The sequence below is a fragment of the Lepidochelys olivacea genome (assembly GCF_965140295.1).
Source record: "Lepidochelys olivacea isolate rLepOli2 genome assembly, chromosome: 4".
In the NCBI taxonomy this organism is placed as follows: Eukaryota; Metazoa; Chordata; order Testudines; family Cheloniidae; genus Lepidochelys; species Lepidochelys olivacea.
The window spans coordinates 118,962,917-118,983,342 of NC_140414.1; the positions used below are offsets into that span (position 1 = coordinate 118,962,917).

The 20,426-nt window shown below is 39.6% G+C and overlaps 1 protein-coding gene across 6 annotated transcripts in view; it reads left to right on the top strand.

Moving 5' to 3' along the window:
- The window catches only part of PROM1 (prominin 1), a 93,146-nt gene that overhangs the window by 33,680 nt on the left and 39,040 nt on the right, over nt 1–20,426 (top strand). For 4 of the 6 annotated variants that reach the window (XM_084626857.1, XM_084626862.1, XM_084626858.1 and 1 more), the window contains exons 3-7: nt 1,011–1,069; nt 5,585–5,611; nt 7,950–8,155; nt 13,657–13,777; nt 16,452–16,515. In XM_084626857.1, the coding sequence (XP_084482983.1) occupies nt 1,011–1,069; nt 5,585–5,611; nt 7,950–8,155; nt 13,657–13,777; nt 16,452–16,515 (477 nt within the window). The remainder of the gene's footprint in view (nt 1–1,010; nt 1,070–5,584; nt 5,612–7,949; nt 8,156–13,656; nt 13,778–16,451; nt 16,516–20,426) is intronic. The other 2 variants (XM_084626859.1, XM_084626860.1) reach the window with 1 other exon arrangement.

The window sequence follows — 20,426 nt, forward strand, 5'->3', positions numbered from 1 at the left end:
ACCCCCCACCCCCAACTGTTCCTCAGACATTCTTGTCAACTGCTGGAAATGGCCCACCTTGATTATCACTACAAAAGTCCCGTTTTCCTTCCTTACCCCCCCCACCCCCTGCTCTCCTGCTGGTAATAGCTCACCTTAAGTGATCACTCTCGTTACAGTAAAAAGAAAAGGAGTACTAGTGGTACCTTAGAGACTAACAAATGTATAGTCTCAAAGGTGCCACTTGTACTCCTTTTCTTTTTGCGAATACAGACTAACACGGCTGCTACTCTGAAACCTCTCATTACAGTGTGTATGGTAACACCCATTGTTTCATGTTTTCTATGTATATAAATCTCCCCACTGTATTTTCCACTGAATGCATCCGATGAAGTGAGCTGTAGCTCACAAAAGCTTATGCTCAAATAAATTTGTTAGTCTCTAAGGTGCCACTCCTTTTTCTTTTTGCAGGTACAGTGATTCCCTGCCCAGGCCACACCCTTACCTCCACCCCCCAAAAAAGCTGTATTGAATATCCACACCAGAATATTTGAGCACCAGTTATACAGTTCCGTGGGGGTGTGTGTGTGTGTGTGTATAATTTAATTTAGAAGATTGTTATGATAAAAATCTTAATTGCTTAGTAGGTGGTTTCCAATGAAGATATGCTTGACCTGGCACAAACAAGGTGCATTAAAATCGCCCAAATCAATATGCCTAGGTAGTAGGTAACCTAGTATCTGATTTATGATTTCACTGGTCTCTATGGCACATAAGATCACCTCAACAAAAATAACCTTACTGCTTCTCAGTATGACCTTCTTAACCTCGTTATCTTTCAACATTCTCATAAAATTTAAAAATTTGTTTAAAAATGTAGCATTCTACTGTAGTTATAGAAACTTGGGTATATTTGTCTGTCATCTTTGATTTCTGTTCTCAGTTTCATCCCACCTAACCAGCAATATAATTTACTAATATTTTCTAACTTACGTTATCTAAAACTCTGGAATGTTCTTGCTTATTTTCAGATCTCATCAAAAAGCTAGCACAGCAGACGTTTGGAAATGTGCAGGATGATTATCAAAAGGTAATTTGTCTACACATAGTAATGGAAGTGTGTGTATTCATAATTTAGTTGAAACATTGAGACTCTCTTCCTTAAATAGAGAAGAATAATTGAAACTAACAATTGGATATATGATTGATTGACATCTGACTAACTATTTTCATGGTTTCAAATAAAATACCATGTAAAATTCTTTTTTGAAAAATACTAAGAAAATTTTTGCAAGTAAGTGTTCATGAAATGTATGGAATCTTTTGTGCAAAACTAATATTTGAAGCCAAAATGTTTAGTAAAAATCTGCCCTTTTTTGTTTTCTAGTTATGAACCAGGAATTCCTGCTGGCCTTCAGATACCAGAATCATTTTAACCCTATAATAATGCTTATTTTTAGCATACACAATGATTGCATGTAAATATTTATTGTAAAATATATATTATTTGTCTTTTTTTCCTATATATGTTGGTTTTTTGATGTCATGGGAGGTCCAAAAACTGACTGAAAATATACTTTAAAATAGAATTACTCAGGCAATCTTAGCAGCAGTTTTCACTAGTATTCCAGGTATAAAAATGTGATTGTATCTGTCACACAGAAACTAAGCTCTGGCTTTGTGTTAAGCAAAAGTATTTGCTTTTGTCCAAAAATGTTTAAACATAGAAAACTGTAGTTGCTCGGTTCGTAGGCTGGTTCCAGTTACTACCTTCAGACAGCTGAGTTTCCACATTCCATTGATAAAATATTTTTTTTTAGATTAAAGTGATTACAAAAACATGTTTTCCCTACCTTCTCCCTATGGCATGGTTACACTAGAATAGTGTACATTCTCAAGATATCCAGCAACAGCAGGGAATACAACCCAATTTGGATGTGGTACTAATTCATTTCCTTGAGCCATACTCAAGCACAATGGGCCATGTCTCAAGCACTGTGGTGGGTTGAATTCCTGCAGTAAGGACCTTAACTGGGCCCAGATTGGTGACATGATACTTTGTACCATCTGCTAGGTTATAGGGTACTGGAGCATGCTGTGAATGGTGTTGTGTGCTCTCAGGAAAACAAATCTGGTCCCTAGACTCATGCCCACTGGCCTGAGGCCTTTCTGGAAAGCCTTTCTGATACTGAGCCTCTTACTCCAATAGCCTGATATCCTTTGCCTAGTATCCAGATGTTTGGAACTTGTCCTAAGGCTGTACCAAGTTCCTCCCGATCTCACAAGTTCTTTTGGGGGGGGTTGTTTGGTGATGATGCATTAGAGGCTGCAGGGCCAAACAAAACACCTTGCATTCATAGAAGTAAGCCTAGAGGTTGAATTTCATGGACTGACTGACCCTTTGAACAAGGCGTTTAGATCGTCGGTGACATCCGTCAGTCATTCCCTGCTACTTCATAGAATTCACAGGAAACTTGAAACCACTGTCAGTTGTAATCCTGTGTAGTAAACCCTCCTAATAAACTCATTTTTAAACTATACTATTGTCTTAGTAGTTGTCTTAGCACCCTCTGTGGCTATCTCAGGTATGTTAGAATATAAATAACCGCTGTTCCAGTCAATTTTTGGTTTATCCTGGCAGAAGGTGATGTCCCCACAGATACCCAATTGATCATGCTGCCATGATTTTAGGGGTTGTTTGTTTTATTTTTTTGTGAGAAAGATTAACTTACTTTTTATTTTCTAAATCAAATTTTGGTACCCATTTACAATGAAGAATAAAATTTGTTTTTATGAAAAATATATCCAGTGCCATTACCACCTTAGATACATTGTAGCTAAATGTGATGACATTTCCAATAAGAGTTGCATGGAGTTTCTGGAGGCACATATAATAAATATCCATATCTCATAGTTTGGGTAGATGGGCATCTTAATTGGAGCTGGAACAGAAACAGGTTTCCCATCCCACAAAACTTTTTCAGATTTTTTAAATTTTTCCTGTTCCACAGTGGGATGAAACGGAGACTGTTGCAGTTTTTTCATGAAAACCAGAGAGAGACCCTCCTCCGAATGGCCAATGTATCTTGGTGTTCAGGGCATTTGGGGATGTGGGAGAATGACAGGGCAGGGACTAGGACTATCAAAGCAATTAAAAATTAATCGTGTGATTAATTGCTCTATTAAACAATAGTAGAATACCATTTAAATATTGATGTTTTCTACATTTTCAAATATATTGATTTCAATTACAACAAAAGAGTACAAAGTGTACAGTACTCACTTATTTTTTTATTACAAATATTTTTACTGTAAAAAAAACAAAAGAAATAGTATTTTTCAGTTCACCTAGTACAAGTACTGTAGTGCAATCTCTTTATGATGAAAGTTGAACTAAAAAATGTAGAATTGTGTACAAAAAAATAACTGCACTCAAAAACAAAACAATGCAAAACTTTTTAGAACCTACAAGTCCACTCGGTCCTACTTCGTGTTCAGCCAATCACTAAGGCAAATAAGTTTGTTTACATTTGCAGGAGATAGTGCTGCCTGCTTCTTGTTTACAATGTCACCTGAAAGTGAGAACAAGCATTCGCATGGTACTGTTGTAGCCGGCTTCGCAAGATATTTACATGCCAGATGTGCTAAAGATTCATATGTCCCTTCATGCTTCAACCACCATTCCAGAGGACATGAGTCCATGCTGCCAGGTTCTGCTTGATAACAGTCGAAAGCAGTACAGACCGGATGTTCATTTTCATCATCTGAATCAGATGCCACCAGCAGAAGGTTGATTTTCTTTTTTGGTGCTTTGGGTTCTGTCGTTTCTGCATCAGAGTGTTGCTCTTTAAGACTTCTGAAAGCATGCTCCCCACCTCATCCCTCTCCGGTTTTGGAAGGCACTTTAGATTCTTTAACCTTGGATCGAGTGCTGTAACTACCTTTAGAAATCTCTCATTGGTATCTTCTTTGTGTTTTGTCAAATCTGCAATGAAAGTGTTCTTAAAACGAACATGTGCTGGGTAAATTCTGCCCCCTGGAGTTCAGTCGCAAATTTAATTAATGTATTTTTTTTTTTTTTAACAAGCATCATCAGCATGGAATCATGTCCTCTGGAATGGTGGCCGAAGCATGAAGGGGTATATGAATGTTTAGCATATCTGGCAGGTATACCTTGCAGTGTCAGCTACAAAAGTGCTTGTCTTTAATGACTGGCTGAACAAGAAATAGGACTGAGTGGACTTGTAGGCTCTAAAGTTTTGCAATTTATTTTTGAGTGCAGTTACGTAACAAAATAAATCTACATTTGTAAGCTGCATTTTTGTGAGAGATTGCATAACAGTACTTGTATGAGGTGAACTGAAAAATACTATTTCTTGTTATCACTTTTACAGTGCAAATATTGTAATCAAAATAATATAAAGTGAGCACTGTACACTTTCTATTCTGCATTGTAATTGAAATATATTTGAAAATGCAAAAAAAATCCAAAAATATTTAATAAATTTCAGTTGGTATTCTATTGTTTAACAGTGCGATTAAAATGGCTATTACAATTAATCGACAGCCCTAGCAGGGACTTGAACTTGGGTCTCCCACATCGCCGGTGTGCGTCCTAAACACTCATCTGTTGCTTATTCTGGGGTAGGTGTCTTTCTCAAGTTTCTGTTTTGATGAATTGGCATTTCTGATGCAAAAACGTTTAAGTATAGTGTCAGGAATTTTTCAAGTCTTTGGGTGGTTTGGAAATGTTTTCTTCTCAGTGAGTTCTGCACTTTCAGTATAGCAACAAACAACTGCTGGGTTGCTCTTATTTTCTAACTTACCAGGAAAAGAGGAAACCCCTATTGGGTATGAATTGCCACACGAAGATGCAGAAAAACAACTAACTTTAAGAAATTCTTTGTTTTAATCTGTGCATAAGTTCTGAGAACAAGAGGGAAGAGAGTAGCTTCTTAAACTCCCGTGACTGAACTTTTCCCCCCTGTTTTCTCAAAAGGCAAATGGGGTAGCAGAAACGCTTATGACCCTGTTGAATTAGATTTCTCCCTTCTGTCCCATCCCCCCTTGTAGGTTTTAAGTTTCCGACAGACTTTTAAAGTGCAGATGAACTTTCTGTATAATGTGCCAAGGCACGAAAACTGCTATTGGAATTGCTTCTCCTAATGCCAAAACAATTCGTAACTTCAAAAAGCAAAAGTATAGTGGAACAGCTCTGACAGCTGGAATTCTTTGGGAAACCGCGCACTAATACAATATCTGACCCTCCTCTTCTCTGAAATGTCTTGGGGAAATATAACTGATGGTCCATACAAAAATAACTGGTCTGTTTTCATTTTAAGGTTGAGTGCTATTTATGGTGGATAAAGAAATCCTGAATCCTTTTAACTTACCAAGGCAATCAGAAATCCTCTACTACATAATATATTTGGCTTAATTATTTACTGCTTCTCTGCAATTTTTTTAGTTCAGTGGCTTTTATTTTTTTATTTTGGGTATTTTTAATTGTTTCAGTTATGGTTAATTATTAATTACTCACATGATTTGGTTTTGTGCATGCTGCCTGTGCATTATACACATTCTCCATCTGCTTTGACTTCCACAGCCAGAAAATGTTGTCCTGACTCTTCAGGTAATAATGCCTTCCATTGTATCTGGTAGATGTGCTCTGTGTCTTGGCCTTTTTTTTTCTTCTTTCTTTTCTTTTCTCAAAACTAGCAGGGACTATATTCACTACTCCTGTCAAAACATGCATTACTATTTTTCATGTCATTCTAAATGGAGATGTTTTTTCATTTAAGCCACTTTTGATTTGGTTACGTTCCAGATTGTTCAGGTAACTTACTAAAACATATTTCTATTCATTTTTAGTTACTTTGTAATCTTTTCTGATTTTCTTTTTAACAAACTTTGGCTAAGTATTTGACTTGTTAAATCCAACCAAAATTATCTTGTTCTTATTCACAGAGCAGTTCTAAACCATCACTAGTCTCCTAGAGTTTATTCTAGGATTGGCAATAAGGTCAGCGATTACAACTGTGTTAATGATGGTGGATTACTATTGACACTGCATGTGAAGCAATTTTTATTCTCCAAGGACTGGTGGGATTGGAAGCAGATTTAGTATGATTAGAAGTGAAGTATGATGATTGATGGCTAGTGAGAAATTTATGACTTGTATTCGGTGACAATACAACATCTATTCCATCTTGTTCCTGCCAAGATACTACTGCTTTACAGACTATATACAAGAGATACAGGATGAGTCAAAGTAGTAAGTGTAATAATTATAGTACCCTTAAAGTTAACACAGACTTTTCCAAGTGACTTTAATAGCCTTTGAGGACAGAGCTTCTCAGCCCATGGGTCAGGACCCAATTTTGGGTTGCCAGAATGTTTCAAAGGTCGTGTGGCAGTTCCTGTGGCTCCTGTCTCACAGGTCTGGCAGGGCTTGCCTCCCTGCTCCAGGCACTGCAAACTCTGGGGTCCCAGCACCACTCCAGTTTGGCCCAGCCGTCATGATAACGGCAGTCCGGGTAGCCCAAATTTGAGTGAGTGGCACTACAACTCCATAAGCCATGTCACAACTCCACTCTCACAAACTTGGTCCAGTCAGGGGGGCGGGGCCAAACCTGAGTGGAGCTGCAACCCTGGAGGTTGCAATGCCCAAAACGGAGAGCCAAGCCCAGCTAGCCCCACAGCACAGGAGCTGCTGTTGTGAGGTGAGTGCTAGGCGGGACCCAAGACCCCAGGAGGCAGCACCCAACCAAACCACCCCAGGGCCTTCACCCCCAAACTATTTACTGGGTCGTCACAGGCCATAAACATTTACAACTGGATCCTGAGCCCAAAAAGGTTGAGAACCACTGTTTAGAGTATATCTACACAACATAGAAAACCCTGTGGCTAGCCTCCCTGGGAGGATCCCAGAGCTGGGCTCCAGCCTGAGTCTGATAGTCTGCACAACAATGGAACAGCCCGAGTTGGCTGGCATGGGCCAGTTGCAGATTTTTCTTTGCTTTGTAGACATACCCTTATCAGGAGGTTTGCAAAGGCACCAAGGACAGTTAAGCGTCCACCTCACTGATTAAAAGGGAGTTGGGTTCCCAGCTGCCTTTTGTGCCTTTGAAAAATCTTTCCTTTAGTTGCTGTTAGTTTGTTGCCAACTGAGCATAGCAATGTAGATGATCAAGAGCCTCTGTCCTACAGAGTTTAAAATCCATCCCTTGATGTTTTTTTTTTCTTTCAGCTATTTTTACATTTTGTTTTGAAGAGGGTACAGTCCTTCATTTAATATTTCTCTTCAGTTTTCATAATCAGGCCTTCTACTCATAACCGAAATCTGTTTTTTTAAGAACAAAAACAAATCATTTCCCACCATAGTACAGTATGTTGGTATATTTAGGGTTGCTGGTAGTCTCAAATAGTTTTTTTGCAACAGCTATGAGAGATGGATCAAATTGTGGGCCTGCTAATCAAATGCGCCCATTTTTAATCCATTAAAATGCAAGTTGCATCAATATCACAAGCTTGTTTACTTGTTAAATATGCTGCTTAAACCGCTTCTTGATAGGTTAGTTGTCAACATTTACAATGTTTTTATCTGTTTGGGATAGAAATGTTGTTAGATTTGTATTGATGACTTAGAAAACATTGAGTCCAATGACTACAGTAACTAGAAAAAGAAAAGGAGTACTTGTGGCACCTTAGAGACTAACCAATTTATTTGTGCATATTTCATCGGATGCTGTAGCTCACGAAAGCTTATGCTCCAATAAATTGGTTAGTCTCTAAGGTGCCACAAGTACTTCTTTTCTTTTTGTGAATACAGACTAACACGGCTGCTACTCTGAAACCTACAGTAACTAGTGGATCTTGTAGCTTTAATTTCGTTTTTAAGCAGGGGCTGTATCTGAATTTCAACAACTATATAAGATCTGCTGTTACAGTTATTTTTGTCTGAATTGCAGGCAATCTACTATGAAATCGGCTTTATAGTGTCTGCTGCTTTGGGATTGCTATTTGTTCTGTTACTGCCTCTTGTGGGACTCTGCTTCTGTATGTGTCGTTGCTGTGACAACTGTGGTGGGGAAATGCACCAAAGACACAAGAAAAATGCTGACTGTCGGAGAGGCTGCTTTGCAACGTTTCTTTTTGTTGCTTCTTTAATTATCAGGCAAGTATAATAAAGAGCACAATGCTCATTTTGCACAGTACTGATCATGCAGTACTGTACAACAAGGAATATTTAGTCTAGTTTATCATCTGTAGAAGCTGAAATGATTTTTATTAGGCTGAAAATAATATGTTCACTTTTGCTCAGAAAAGATATTTTACAACGGCGTTACAGTAGCTCTAATATGGTTAATGTCACATTAATGAGTGAACCTACCTTTTGAGGGGTTTAAGGTGTGAAACATCATTGTGTTGAATTTGGCATGTGAGACTTTTTCCAGGGAGATGACTCTTTGTTTTTGTTTTTCAATCAAATTATCCAAATGGCCACTTAAAGTTGGTGATTCATGAACAAAAGGTTACCTGTCTTGTGCTCAGAGGCCATCCCATTGAGAAGAGTTGTTAGGATGCAACACATTTTAACACATTTTGATAATAGTCCAGTGGTGGTCAGAAGTGATTGTGTGTGTTGTCCCTCAAATTTTCTTAAGTCAAAATCAGAATTTTCTCTACGTCAGCATGCTGGCATATGACTATTCCGGATTCATTCATACATCACTGCTAATAACGATTCTAAAATCAGAAATTGACTGGCCATGTTCCCCATGAGTGAAAATATCTCTGCCCTTCCACTGATACGCAACAATGGTAAGAGTATTAAAACCTTGTTTTAGTAAACTAATCAGAGTTGAGTGGCAAGATTCATGGAAAGTAAAAAAGTGCAAAGTTAAACAAAAAAATAAGTTATACAGACCGTTTTTCTGACAGTATACCACACTTTCATCAACGAGATGCAAGTGGCTCTGGAGTCTTTTTATGTCCATAAATATGCCTTTATTCAGCTTAGTAAGTTTCAGACTAGTCTCTTCTTGTAGACCTGTATTTTCTCAGACAAATGAAATATTTTGTATTTGATTGAAAATGGGGGAGAAAATGTTCTAAAGCCAGGAGTACGTCTGGCTACATTTCTGTTGGAGTGGAGTGTTCAAACAAAACACCTTTCAAGATCCATGGATCCTATACATGCCAATCACAACATGTAGTATATTTCATCCAGTGCACTAGGTGCCCCACTAACAACTATGTGGGTGAACCCAGACCATCACTGTGGTCTCGAATGAACTGTCACAGGAAAATGATGAGACAGAAACACCCTGTCACCTTTGGGTGACCACTTTTCACAAAGCAATAACTCTGTCTGACCTATTAGTTCTCATTCTCAAAGGAAACATGCACAACACTTTCAAAAGACGAGCCTGGGAGGTTAAATTCATTACTCCGCAAGAAACTAAAACTCGTTGACTGAAAGAGATACTGTATGGGATGGGATTTTATGGCTTATTACAACAACCTATAACCCAGTAACCTCCTCTCTTTGTCCTATGACTGCAGAGGTGTAAACAGGCCACTCTACCATGATGGTCCCTTGCAGTTTATGCTAACTAATTTATGCTAAGCAATCTGTTCCACCTTGGATTTTGTTGTCATGCTGGAAGTACCTTTTCCAGACTTGAAGAAGAGCTCTGTGTGGCTCTAAAGCTTCTCTCCCCAACAGAACTTGGTCCAATAAAATATTTTACTTCACCCTCCTTGTGTGTCTGGCTCCATTTCTGGCAGCTGGGAGTTTGGATGCATGAATATTATGGTTATAGAGCAGGAGCTATTGTTAATGAGCACAGATATACCATTTGAATTTGAGCATATTTTATATTGGTTGAACTGAGATGGATACAACTTATGTATCACTCCAAAAGGGGTGTGCTCCTACTCAAGTGTTTACTGTTCTCTTTGGGACAAAGATTTTATATTTTATTTATCCCAAAGTCATCAGCAAGCTGGGACAATCTCTCACATGCATGCACTGCAGAATAAATGTCACTTCCTTAATCACTGTGCAATGTATCAGAAAGGTTAGCTGGGTGCGTGTGTGTGGGTTTTTTTTTTTAAATGCTTATTATAATAAAATTAATCCTGTTTACAGAAAATGTCTTTCCTTTTTTGGTGGGAAAACCACATGATGAGTTTTTGATCCTTCCATGTTGCGAGTCCTGTAAATAAATTTTGGATATTCAGAAATGTAGATCCTAAAGTATGTAGGTTATATCTGTTATGTGGACAAGTGCCTTATTCAAGTATCAAGGAAGGACTTCTGCCTTCATGTAATTGGTAATACAGATAGTTCAGCACCTGGGAGTCCACATGAATCCGAAGAATTGACAAATGGGTTCAAAAAGAAAACTCTGACCCAACATTTTATTTCTGTATGAATGGTGAGAACTTTTCCCTTAGTACTTTTCCTTTAAATCTGTTTAATATTAATTTTCTGTGACTTGAACCTTTTGCAAGTAAAATGCTCGGGAAAGTTTTTTTGCTTTTTTCACCAACTGGATTGATGGTGTTTACATCCATTTATGAAATCTCACAAACTGAAACTGAAATATCTGACTTTCAGGGAGACTAGTTAAACAGATATACACCACTGCCGTCTGTTATGGGAAAGGCAAGTCTTGTGTCATCTCTTTTCCTTTTCTCTCTTCTTTTATTTGGTGATTTTTCAAGCTCATTAGGTAATAAGTAGAGTTTTTCCCTTTTGTGTTGTGTATCTGCTTAGAACAGGTGAATGTTTGAGTGCACAGTTTGTTTCAAGATTCGCGTCTCTCCCGCACCCTCCTCTCAGAAAGCTAAAGAGTAAAAGATCACATTCGAATTTACAGAGTACCTTTTTTTGTTGGGTTGCAATTGCTGACCTCTTTGCTTTGTAAAAAGAATACTCTAAGGATATAAAAACAATCCCTTCCAAAGAACAAAGATGTCATTGTAAACTCAGTTATGTGAGTTACACGCTAATATTGTACTTTACATTTGAATGTCAGTCATGAGACATTTTTCTTTTTCAGTTGGTCAAAAGAAAGTAGCTAATCAGTTTTCTTTCACTGGGAAAATAATATTCAGAATCATTGTTTCTTTCACATCTACAAGGAGAACAATGTATATGTTTGCCAGAAATGCAGCTGGCTTATTTTGAATGGTCACCTTTTAAAGATGCTTAATATATATATATATCAGATCAGTTTGTTTTGTCTTTTAAATTGTTTGGTGGAGACGCACGTCTCTGCTTGAGTGTTGATTGATGTGACTAGCAAGGATTTTCAGGGAGTGGTGGGCTACAAATGGAATTGACCCATGACCTTTGCTAACCCATGCGGCCATATCTTCATTACGATTGTCGCCAGCGTTAGCTAGGTCAAAGCTAGTATGGTTATGCCTGCTCACGCTACAATTACACCTTCATTTTCAATGTAAACAGCCCTCAGTTACCATCAACGGCTCTCTTTGAGAAGGCTGGACACTAGCATCTTTTAAGGAAGCAATTGTTAAACCTTTGATTAAGAAATTATCTCTTGATGTTGAACTCGCCAGTTGTCATCCTATCCCAAATCCTTCTCTTTCTCCAAGGTGAAGGTTAGTGATGCAATTCTAATAGAAAACAATTCTAATAGAACAACTCTAGCAGCATCTAGAGTATTTATTTACATCTTGTGGTACAGTAATAAACAACATCTCCAAAATGACCTCTTCTCTCTGCCCATGCGGCTAAGATTCTTGTCCATTACTACTTTCAAAGCCCTTCCCACTATATCCCTGCTCTGTTACCTTTATTGCAAGGTTCGCTCCTCTCTTCACTCTGCCAACAACGCCTGCCTTGATTATCTGATTCTTCATGTCTCTGACAAGCAACTTTCATACTTTGTCCCTTGCCACCCCTTATATATGGGAAAAACCTCTTAGTTAAAATATAAAAAACTGCTGTCCAATACTGTGTCTCCTCAAAACTGAACTCAAATGTAACAAATACACAAAATTGCAACATGATAATGGCTAATCGGGTGGCAAGTTGTGCTCCTGATTTGCTAAGAATTGTGCATGTCTTATTGTTCGTTACCCTTCCACCCCACCAGATATGCTGGTCTCCTCCACTTGTTAAATCATGTCTTCCATAGATTGTGAATTCTGGAGTCAGAACAGTTATTTACCATGCAGCTAACACAATAGGGCACTCAACATGGCTGGCTTGTAGGCACTACGGTAAAATAAACCATTAATAGTATGAAGTGCTCAGGTCTCTTTGACCCCAGTTGTAGATTTTGATGTAGTACAGAGCCATTTGTGTTAGTGATCTCCTAGCATGATGATACCATTAGATGGTGCTCTTTGCATCTGTCAGCTCCCTTTGATATTGCTAGCCTCAAACTGGTTTACTGCAATGCAAACTGCATGAAGTTACACCTTAATGCTATCCAGAAATTGCAGGTAGTGAAGGCAAATACCTGCCTTCCTAAGCAACATTCCCAAAAGAGGGGCATGTTACACCCATGGTCTGATCTACCACCAGTCCGTCTGAAATTTAAGGTTTTAATTTTTAACCTGCAAAGTGGATTTCTTCTCTGCCTACCATAGAGACCATCTCTCTTGATTCCACTGTTGCATTCCCACCTGAGCTTCAGAGTGCGGCTCTTAGCCTACGAGAGCAGAGATCTATATGTAAAAGGAGCGGAACAGGGTTTCAGTAACTACAGGGATTTTTTAAGAAGTGTCTCACTTTGGCAACTGATAAACATAGTTCCATGTGGAAAGAAACTGAACAAAGAATGAAATATTTTATAGTCTAAGATAACTCTCTCAAGCTTGTCATGGGCTTTTAGTTACCATATTTTACTGTAAATACAGATATATTCTGTTGAAGATAGCATTTTGTAACCATAATGGCCAAACTGGGAAAATAATCACCAAATGCACTGATTGAAACTCCCATCTGCCTACCATCTTTCAAGTTGTTAATTTGTTTTATATATTTCTCCCTATGGCCCGAGTTCTGCGAACTCTGTGGGCATCCTTTTAATTTTAAGCATATGAGTAACTCCATTGAAGTTAATTAAACTATGTGCTTTTAAGTACATGTAAAGTATTTGGAAGATTGGGACCATAGTGAAAAAATTAGCAGTGGAAGTAATTCTAATTTAAAACGTGTTTCATGTATGATTCCTTTTAATAATAAGTTATTTTACCAACTGTTTTCTTCTAGGTGTGTCAAACTAATGATTACTAGTGAAAAGGAATGTTAGCCTTCATAAATCATAGTTTTAAAAAATAACCAAGTATGCATAGTATTCGTATCTTGTATAAATTTTGTAAATTTTTGACAACTGCAGTGCTGCAAATATGTCTTGCTATTGTGTGTTCCTTTTGAAGGCTTTTGAGTTAACGTGATTTCTTTATTAAACATGTAGAAAATTAGTGATGTGATATGTCAAATCTTATAGCTAATTCCCTAGTGCCACCTAGTGGTTCAAATAAAATTTATATTAAAAGGAGATACTAATTTATCTGCAGGGACTCCGTTATCCAGATAAATGTTGATTGCTTTGCTATGTTTTTTGTTCTTAATTGGCAGAATGGGTATTTGCAGTAGTAAAGTAATAGCTCTTATCTTTCTATTTATAGTATCGGTGTCCTTTGTGCTTATGCTGCCAACCAACACTTAACAAGTCAAGTCCGAGGAGCAAAGAACCTGGTGCACAGTAATTTTAAAGACCTGAGAATTTTCCTCAATGACACTCCAGGGGTAAAGAGATGTTTTCTTTATATATGTGATTGTATATGTAAGATAAGTATTCTAGAAAATAGTGTTTCTTTCTATTTGGTATTAGTGATGCATGCAACAAACTGTATTTCCTTTATGGGTGCCCATCCATTGCTCTGGTTGCCAATCATATAATATATAATGCACAATACAATTAAAGATAAAGGACTTCTCATATGTTAATAAATATCCACCAGTTATTCTTGTGGACCAGCATTCTTCGAACAAATAAGAGGCTCTGCAGTAATGTGATATTCCTTTGCCTTTTTTCTGTTGCTGCACTGTGCGTTGCCAAAGAGGTAATTTTTTAAGGGAAATAACCTCCTGTTTTTGGCAATTCTTATAAAAGTATGCATGGGCAACAGTTCCTTACATTCCTTTTCCTTATGCCAATATCCTCTGGAGTGGATGGTAGCCTTTTCTGTTTTTTTGTTGAACACCTTTTATGCTTTCTTTAAATGCATATATTGAGGCATCCCAAATATGAAGTACAGTGTCCTTAAGACTTCACACTTCCTTTTTATGTTGCAAAGAGTCCTCCAAATACCTCTCTATATGACGTTCTCCAGTGAAAGATGAATTCCTATTAGAGAACTTTATATGATAGCTTTTCCCTTCTGTGTTAGATGTTTAATTTGTTAAAAACTGAAAAAACATACTGTTTAAAAATCATGTGGAAAGCAAACAAATATCCTACTTCTTATTGGTAGCTAAAGTTTTTACAGAGCCAGTTCAGGCAATACTGTCTCACCTGTGGGCACAGTGACCATCCTCCGCATTGGTCATAATAATCCCACTCTCTCATAGAGTATGAACTGCTTTTCTTTTGACTGAGGGCTTTGCAGTGATAACGTGAGAGTCTGGGAATTCAAGATGTCTCCTCCAACATTGCAGCCTGGGCTGGAGTACACTGTTGTTTGAAGGGAAATCTCTATCCACCACTTCCTTAATTCTCTCCACATCTGGGCATATTATTCTCTTTTGCCTCCAGCACATATGTATGTAAATGCAATGTCGTGGCAGAGTCCTTTGCGGTAGATGTGGTGAAAGAAAGATGAGGTCACATAGTAAACCTTTGGTTTGCAGTATGGAGTGCTTTTCATAAGTCTACAATCATTTTTGACATTGGTGGTTGTGACCCAGTTATACCAAGAATTCTTCCAACCCCCTCACTCCTTTGCATCAGCCACAGTTGAGTGCTTACTGTAGGAAATGTCAGAATATACAATCTATTGTGTTTCCTTCAGCTATCGTGATGTATATATGAAATATCTAAAAAGCTAATGACTCCTAAAAGTCTGTTGCACTAAGTTAAAATAAGTATTAGAATACTCATGGAAACTGCAGAAACTTATCAAAGCCTCAGTTTTATGTATTGTTTTCCAGTTTTTACCTAGGATTATTAGTTCTTTCTCTGTAGAATTAACTCTAGTGACTATAGATAACATTTATTCTATTATATGTGACTTTTCTTAATATGTTGCTTTGTTGTACAGGCATCTTTACATCATGTGCTCATGTGCCTCTAATTAAATCTTAGAAATTCTTGAGACTAATAGGAAGGCTCTTTCGTTTTGTTGACTGTGGTATAGAATCCATTTGATTGTAGACTGCAGACAGTACTTCAGAAGTCTAACTTAACACAGCCAATCAGCATTAAGTGCATAATGTATAGAGGATTTGATAAAGATGCCAGGTGCTCAGAGCTGTTGTCATAGAAGATTTGCAGGCTATATAAATTTTGCACTGTCAACACCACACTTCAGTGCAGTTGACAGTCTGTCTATTAAGGACATCAACTTATATCCCCTTCCCCTAGGGTATCTATACTTGTTTTCCTAGTCATTCTAAATCCCACTTTGTTTTGTGACGTTGTTTGGGAATTCATAGCAGTTCTGCTAAGAACTGTTTAATTTAGTTTCTTCTACAGACTCTAGAGCCTAGAAAACTATGGTATATTGATAAGAGAGGCAAAAACATAATCTCAGGCAGGCACAAAATGTTTCATATGCTGCATTTGTTGATTTTGGACATTTAATCACCGCTGCTTTTGTGACATATGGGATTTACTACACTGAATACTTGAAGATGCAAGCCAAATAGAAATACAAACCAAACAAAAATTGATTAACAAAAGACCTCATCGTCATAATAATGCTGCTGTCAGGGACAGTGCAGAGCCCAAACTGTCACTGGACAGAACCATAGTATTGGAAAAGGACAGCCACCTCCCTTCCCACGGCCAGCAATGGAAGCGCCTGCAAGCTGCTTAGCATGTTAAGGGCAAAGGAATAAAAAATGGTGAAGCAGTTCAGACACTTTCTGTATATATCTCAGTGAAGGAGGGACTAAACATTGTTAGATGACCAGAGGGATAGAACTAGCATGAAACAGAGAGAGACAAGACCCTAGTCATACTAAATCACTTGAAGGAATCCTCATGAAGCATCAATTGCTGCTATTAATCATCACTGGGGTTTAAATCTGCTCACTAGGAGACTTCTCAATTAAGCATCTCATGGTTAAAGAGAATTGCATTGTACATTGTTGAAAGTATTAATGATAGAGTTCAAGAGTTTTGGGGGTTTGCAGCTAAATATGCATGTGTGGGGTAGTTACTGTTTCTTTACTAAAAATATTTTTTTAAAACTTTTAGCAAATTGACTACTTGGTGAGCCAATACAACACTACCAAGAACAAAGCACTCTCCGACCTTAATAGTAAGCAATAAAACCTTTTTTTTATTAGCTATGTCTATGTTATGTTAGATGTGTATTCACGGTAAGTTCACTGATGCGCTTGTGAATGACTTATAACGCAATACGAAAGTCCAGTTGTTATAATCAGAATCCCAAGCAGATCAATAAAACAAAAATATAATTCTTCATGAAAAATGTCACATGGCATGATATACATTTTTCTAAAAAATAAACTCCATTCTTCTTTAAATGACTTTCACTTTAAGTCAAAGACTAATAATTTTTGCCTTTTTGAGTCCAGTAATCACTAGTACTTGGTGGTTTGAGGAAGCATTTCTTAATTTTTAAAGCACAGGACTGGGTGACAAGTGACATGGCTCCTGGCTGCAATTCAGGTTGTGTTTGAGCTTAGTCGAATCAGGTACTGTGTTTCAGTGTTCTTGGCATTCTAATAATACCCACCACATAGACATGTTGAGATGTACATTTATTGATGATGGTAAAACTCTTTCAGATATTTGGCTGGAGCAAGAGAGAATTATTGAGAGCAATTATTTTATAATTAGCACTTGAAAAGCACAGATCATGAAACTGAAAGCAGTTGCTGCGTTTTCCTCTGCAGCACAGTTATAGCACTTGGGGACTGAAACTTTTAATGAATGAATAAATAAATGCATTTTAAGAAAAAGCCATAATATGGAATTTTTTCCCCCAAGGCTTTTACTTCAGTGTCTAAAGTTAAAAGGAGCCCAGCTACATATGGATCTTCTCTAGACTAGACTAAAAGGTGTGGTGTTAGCACCCTTTAGCGAGCAAGTTTTAAAAATCTGTTTACATAAGACCGTATATACTTTACTTTAACATGCTATAGCACATGTTAAAAACAGCATGTCTTGTCTATGCTAGGCTTTTAAAACATGTTATCACATTATTTAATATCATACCTTTAAAATCCTAGTTTAGACAGAGCCACAGAATTCACAACTGGTCTCAGAGAAAGGGTGGCCATGCACAAGACGAATGGGCATTTGGAGGATAATTTAAAATAGTCATCTGCATGTTCAGCATTCATTTATGACTTTCCATGCTCTGGAAGTTAGAGACTAAACTGAGTATGTATCTACCTCCATAGAATCATGTCAGGGTTGGAAGGGACCTCAGGAGGTCATCTAGTCCAACCCCCTGCTCAAAGCAGGACCAGGACCAGCCCCCAACTAAATCATCCCAGCCAGGGCTTTGTCAAGCCTGACCTTAAAAACTTCTTAGGAAGGAGATTCCACCACCTCTGTAGGTAACGCATTCCAGTGTTTCACCACCCTCCTAGTGAAAAAGTTTTTCCTAATATCCAACCTAAACCTCCCCCACTGCAACTTGAGACCATTACTCCTTGTTCTGTCATCTGCTACCACTGAGAACAGTCTAGATCCATCCTCTTTGGAACCCCTTTCAGGTAGTTGAAAGCAGCTATCAAATCCCCCCTCATTCTTCTCTTCCGCAAACTAAACAATCCCAGTTCCCTCAACCTCTCCTCATAAGTCATGTGTTCCAGTTCCCTAATCATTTTTGTTGCCCTCCGTTGGACTCTCTCTAATTTTTCCACATCCTTCTCGTAGTGTGGGGCCCAAAACTGGACACAGTACTCCAGATGAGGCCTCACCAATGTCGAATAGAGGGGAACGATCACGTCCCTTGATCTGCTGGCAATGCCCCTACTTATACATCCCAAAAGGCCATTGGCCTTCTTGGCAACAAGGGCACACTGTTGACTCATATCCAGCTTCTCGTCCACTGTAACCCCTAGGTCCTTTTCTGCAGAACTGCTGCCTAGCCGTTTGGTCCCTAGTCTGTAGCGGTGCATGGGATTCTTCCATCCTAAGTGCCGGATTCTGCACTTGTCCTTGTTGAACGTCATCAGATTTCTTTTGGCCCAATCCTCTAATTTGTCTAGGTCCCTCTGTATCCTATCCCTACCCTGCAGCGTATCTACCTCTCCTCCCAGTTTAGTGTCATCTGCAAACTTGCTGAGGGTGCAATCCACACCATTCTCCAGATCATTTATGAAGATATTGAACAAAACCGGCCTGAGAACCGACCTTGGGGCACTCCACTTGATACTGGCTGCCAACTAGACATGGAGCCATTGATCACTACCTGTTGAGCCCAACAATCTAGCCAGCTTTCTATCCACCGTATCGTCCATTCATCCAGCCCATACTTCTTTATCTTACTTTCAAGAATACTGTGGGAGACCGTATCAAAAACTTTGGTAAAGTCAAGGAACACCACATCCACCGCTTTCCCCTCATCCACAGAGCCAGTTATCTCGTCATAGAAGGCAATTAGATTAGTCAGGCATGACTTGCCCTTGGTGAATCTATGCTGACTGTTCCTGATCGCTTTCCTCTCCTCTAAGTGCTTCAGAATTGATACCTTAAGGACCTGCTCCATGATTTTTCCAGGGACTGTGGTGAGGCTGACTGGCCTGTAGTTCCCAAGATCCTCCTTCTTCCCTTTTTTAAAGATGGGCACTACATTAGCCTTTTTCCAGTCGTCTGGTACCTCCCCCGATCGCCGTGAGTTTTCAAAGATAATGGCCAATGGCTCTGCAATCACATCTGCCAACTCCTTTAGCACTCTTGGATGCAGCGCATCCGGCCCCATGGACTTGTGGTCATCCAGCTTTTCTAAGTAGTCGCAAACCACTTCTTTCTCCACAGATGGCTGGTCACCTCCTCCCCATGCTGTGCTGCCCAGTGCAGCAGCCTGGGAGCTGACCTTGTTTGTGAAGACAGAAGCAAAAAAAGCATTGAGTACATTAGCTTTTTCCACATCTTCTGTCACTAGGTTGCCTCCCTCATTCAGTAAGGGGCCCACGCTTTCCTTGACTTTCTTCTTGTTGCTAACATACCTGAAGAAACCCTTCTTGTTGCTCTTAACATCTCGTGCTAGCTGCAACTCCAGGTGTGATTTGGCCTTCCTGATTTAACTCCTGCATGCCTGAGCAATATTTTTATCCTCTTCCCTGGTCACTTGTCCAATCTTCCACTTCTTGTAAGCTTCTGCCAGTTTAAGGCCTGAGTCTTTATTTTCAAAGCAGACTGTGGGACAGGTTCCAGCTCATAAGAGGCCACATCTCCATCTACAAGCCACCAAGAGTTGTATTCCTCTAGGGCAGGGGTCGGCAACCTATGGCACGCGTGCCAATTTTTAATGGCACGCTGCTGCCTGCCGGGACCCCATTAAAAATCTTGCCCGCCCCGGCCTGCTCTTCTCCGCCCCATGGGGGCAGGGTAAAGAAGTGTGGTCCTGCCAGCTGCTGCTGCAGGGCAGGCGAGCTCCTCTCCCCCGCCTCTTCTCCCAGCATGCTGGTTTCCTGCCCCTCCTCCTCTCCCTCTCTGCCACTGATCAGCCTATGGCCCTTGTGAGGGAGGGGAAGAAGTGGAGCTGCAGCGCGCTTGCTGCTCCAGGGAAGAGGTGGAGGAGAGATGGGGATGGGGCCTTGGGCAAGGAGGTGGAAACAGGGCATATCCCCTCCAGCCCCCTGCCTTGAGCCGCTCTGGGCAGGGGGCTGGGAGCACCCCTACGACCCTAGCCCACACCCCCAGCCCTCTGTCCTCACCCTTACACACCCCCACACACGCGCGCCTTGCCCTGACTCCAGTCCCCCCCCACATACCCAGTCCCCCCTACACCCCCTGCTCGGACTCCTGCACCCTCCTCACACGCCCGTAGCCCCCCACCCTGACTCTTGCACCCCCCACATTCCCACCCCAACCTTGAGCACCAAACAGGAGCTTCTGCAGCCCCTCCCCCACATTCCCACCTGCACCCGTCGCACCAAATGGGAGCTGCCCAGGTAAGCACTCCACACCCAAAGCTCCTGCCCCAACCCTAAGCCTCCTCCCTCATTCTAGCTCCTGGCCAGACCCTGC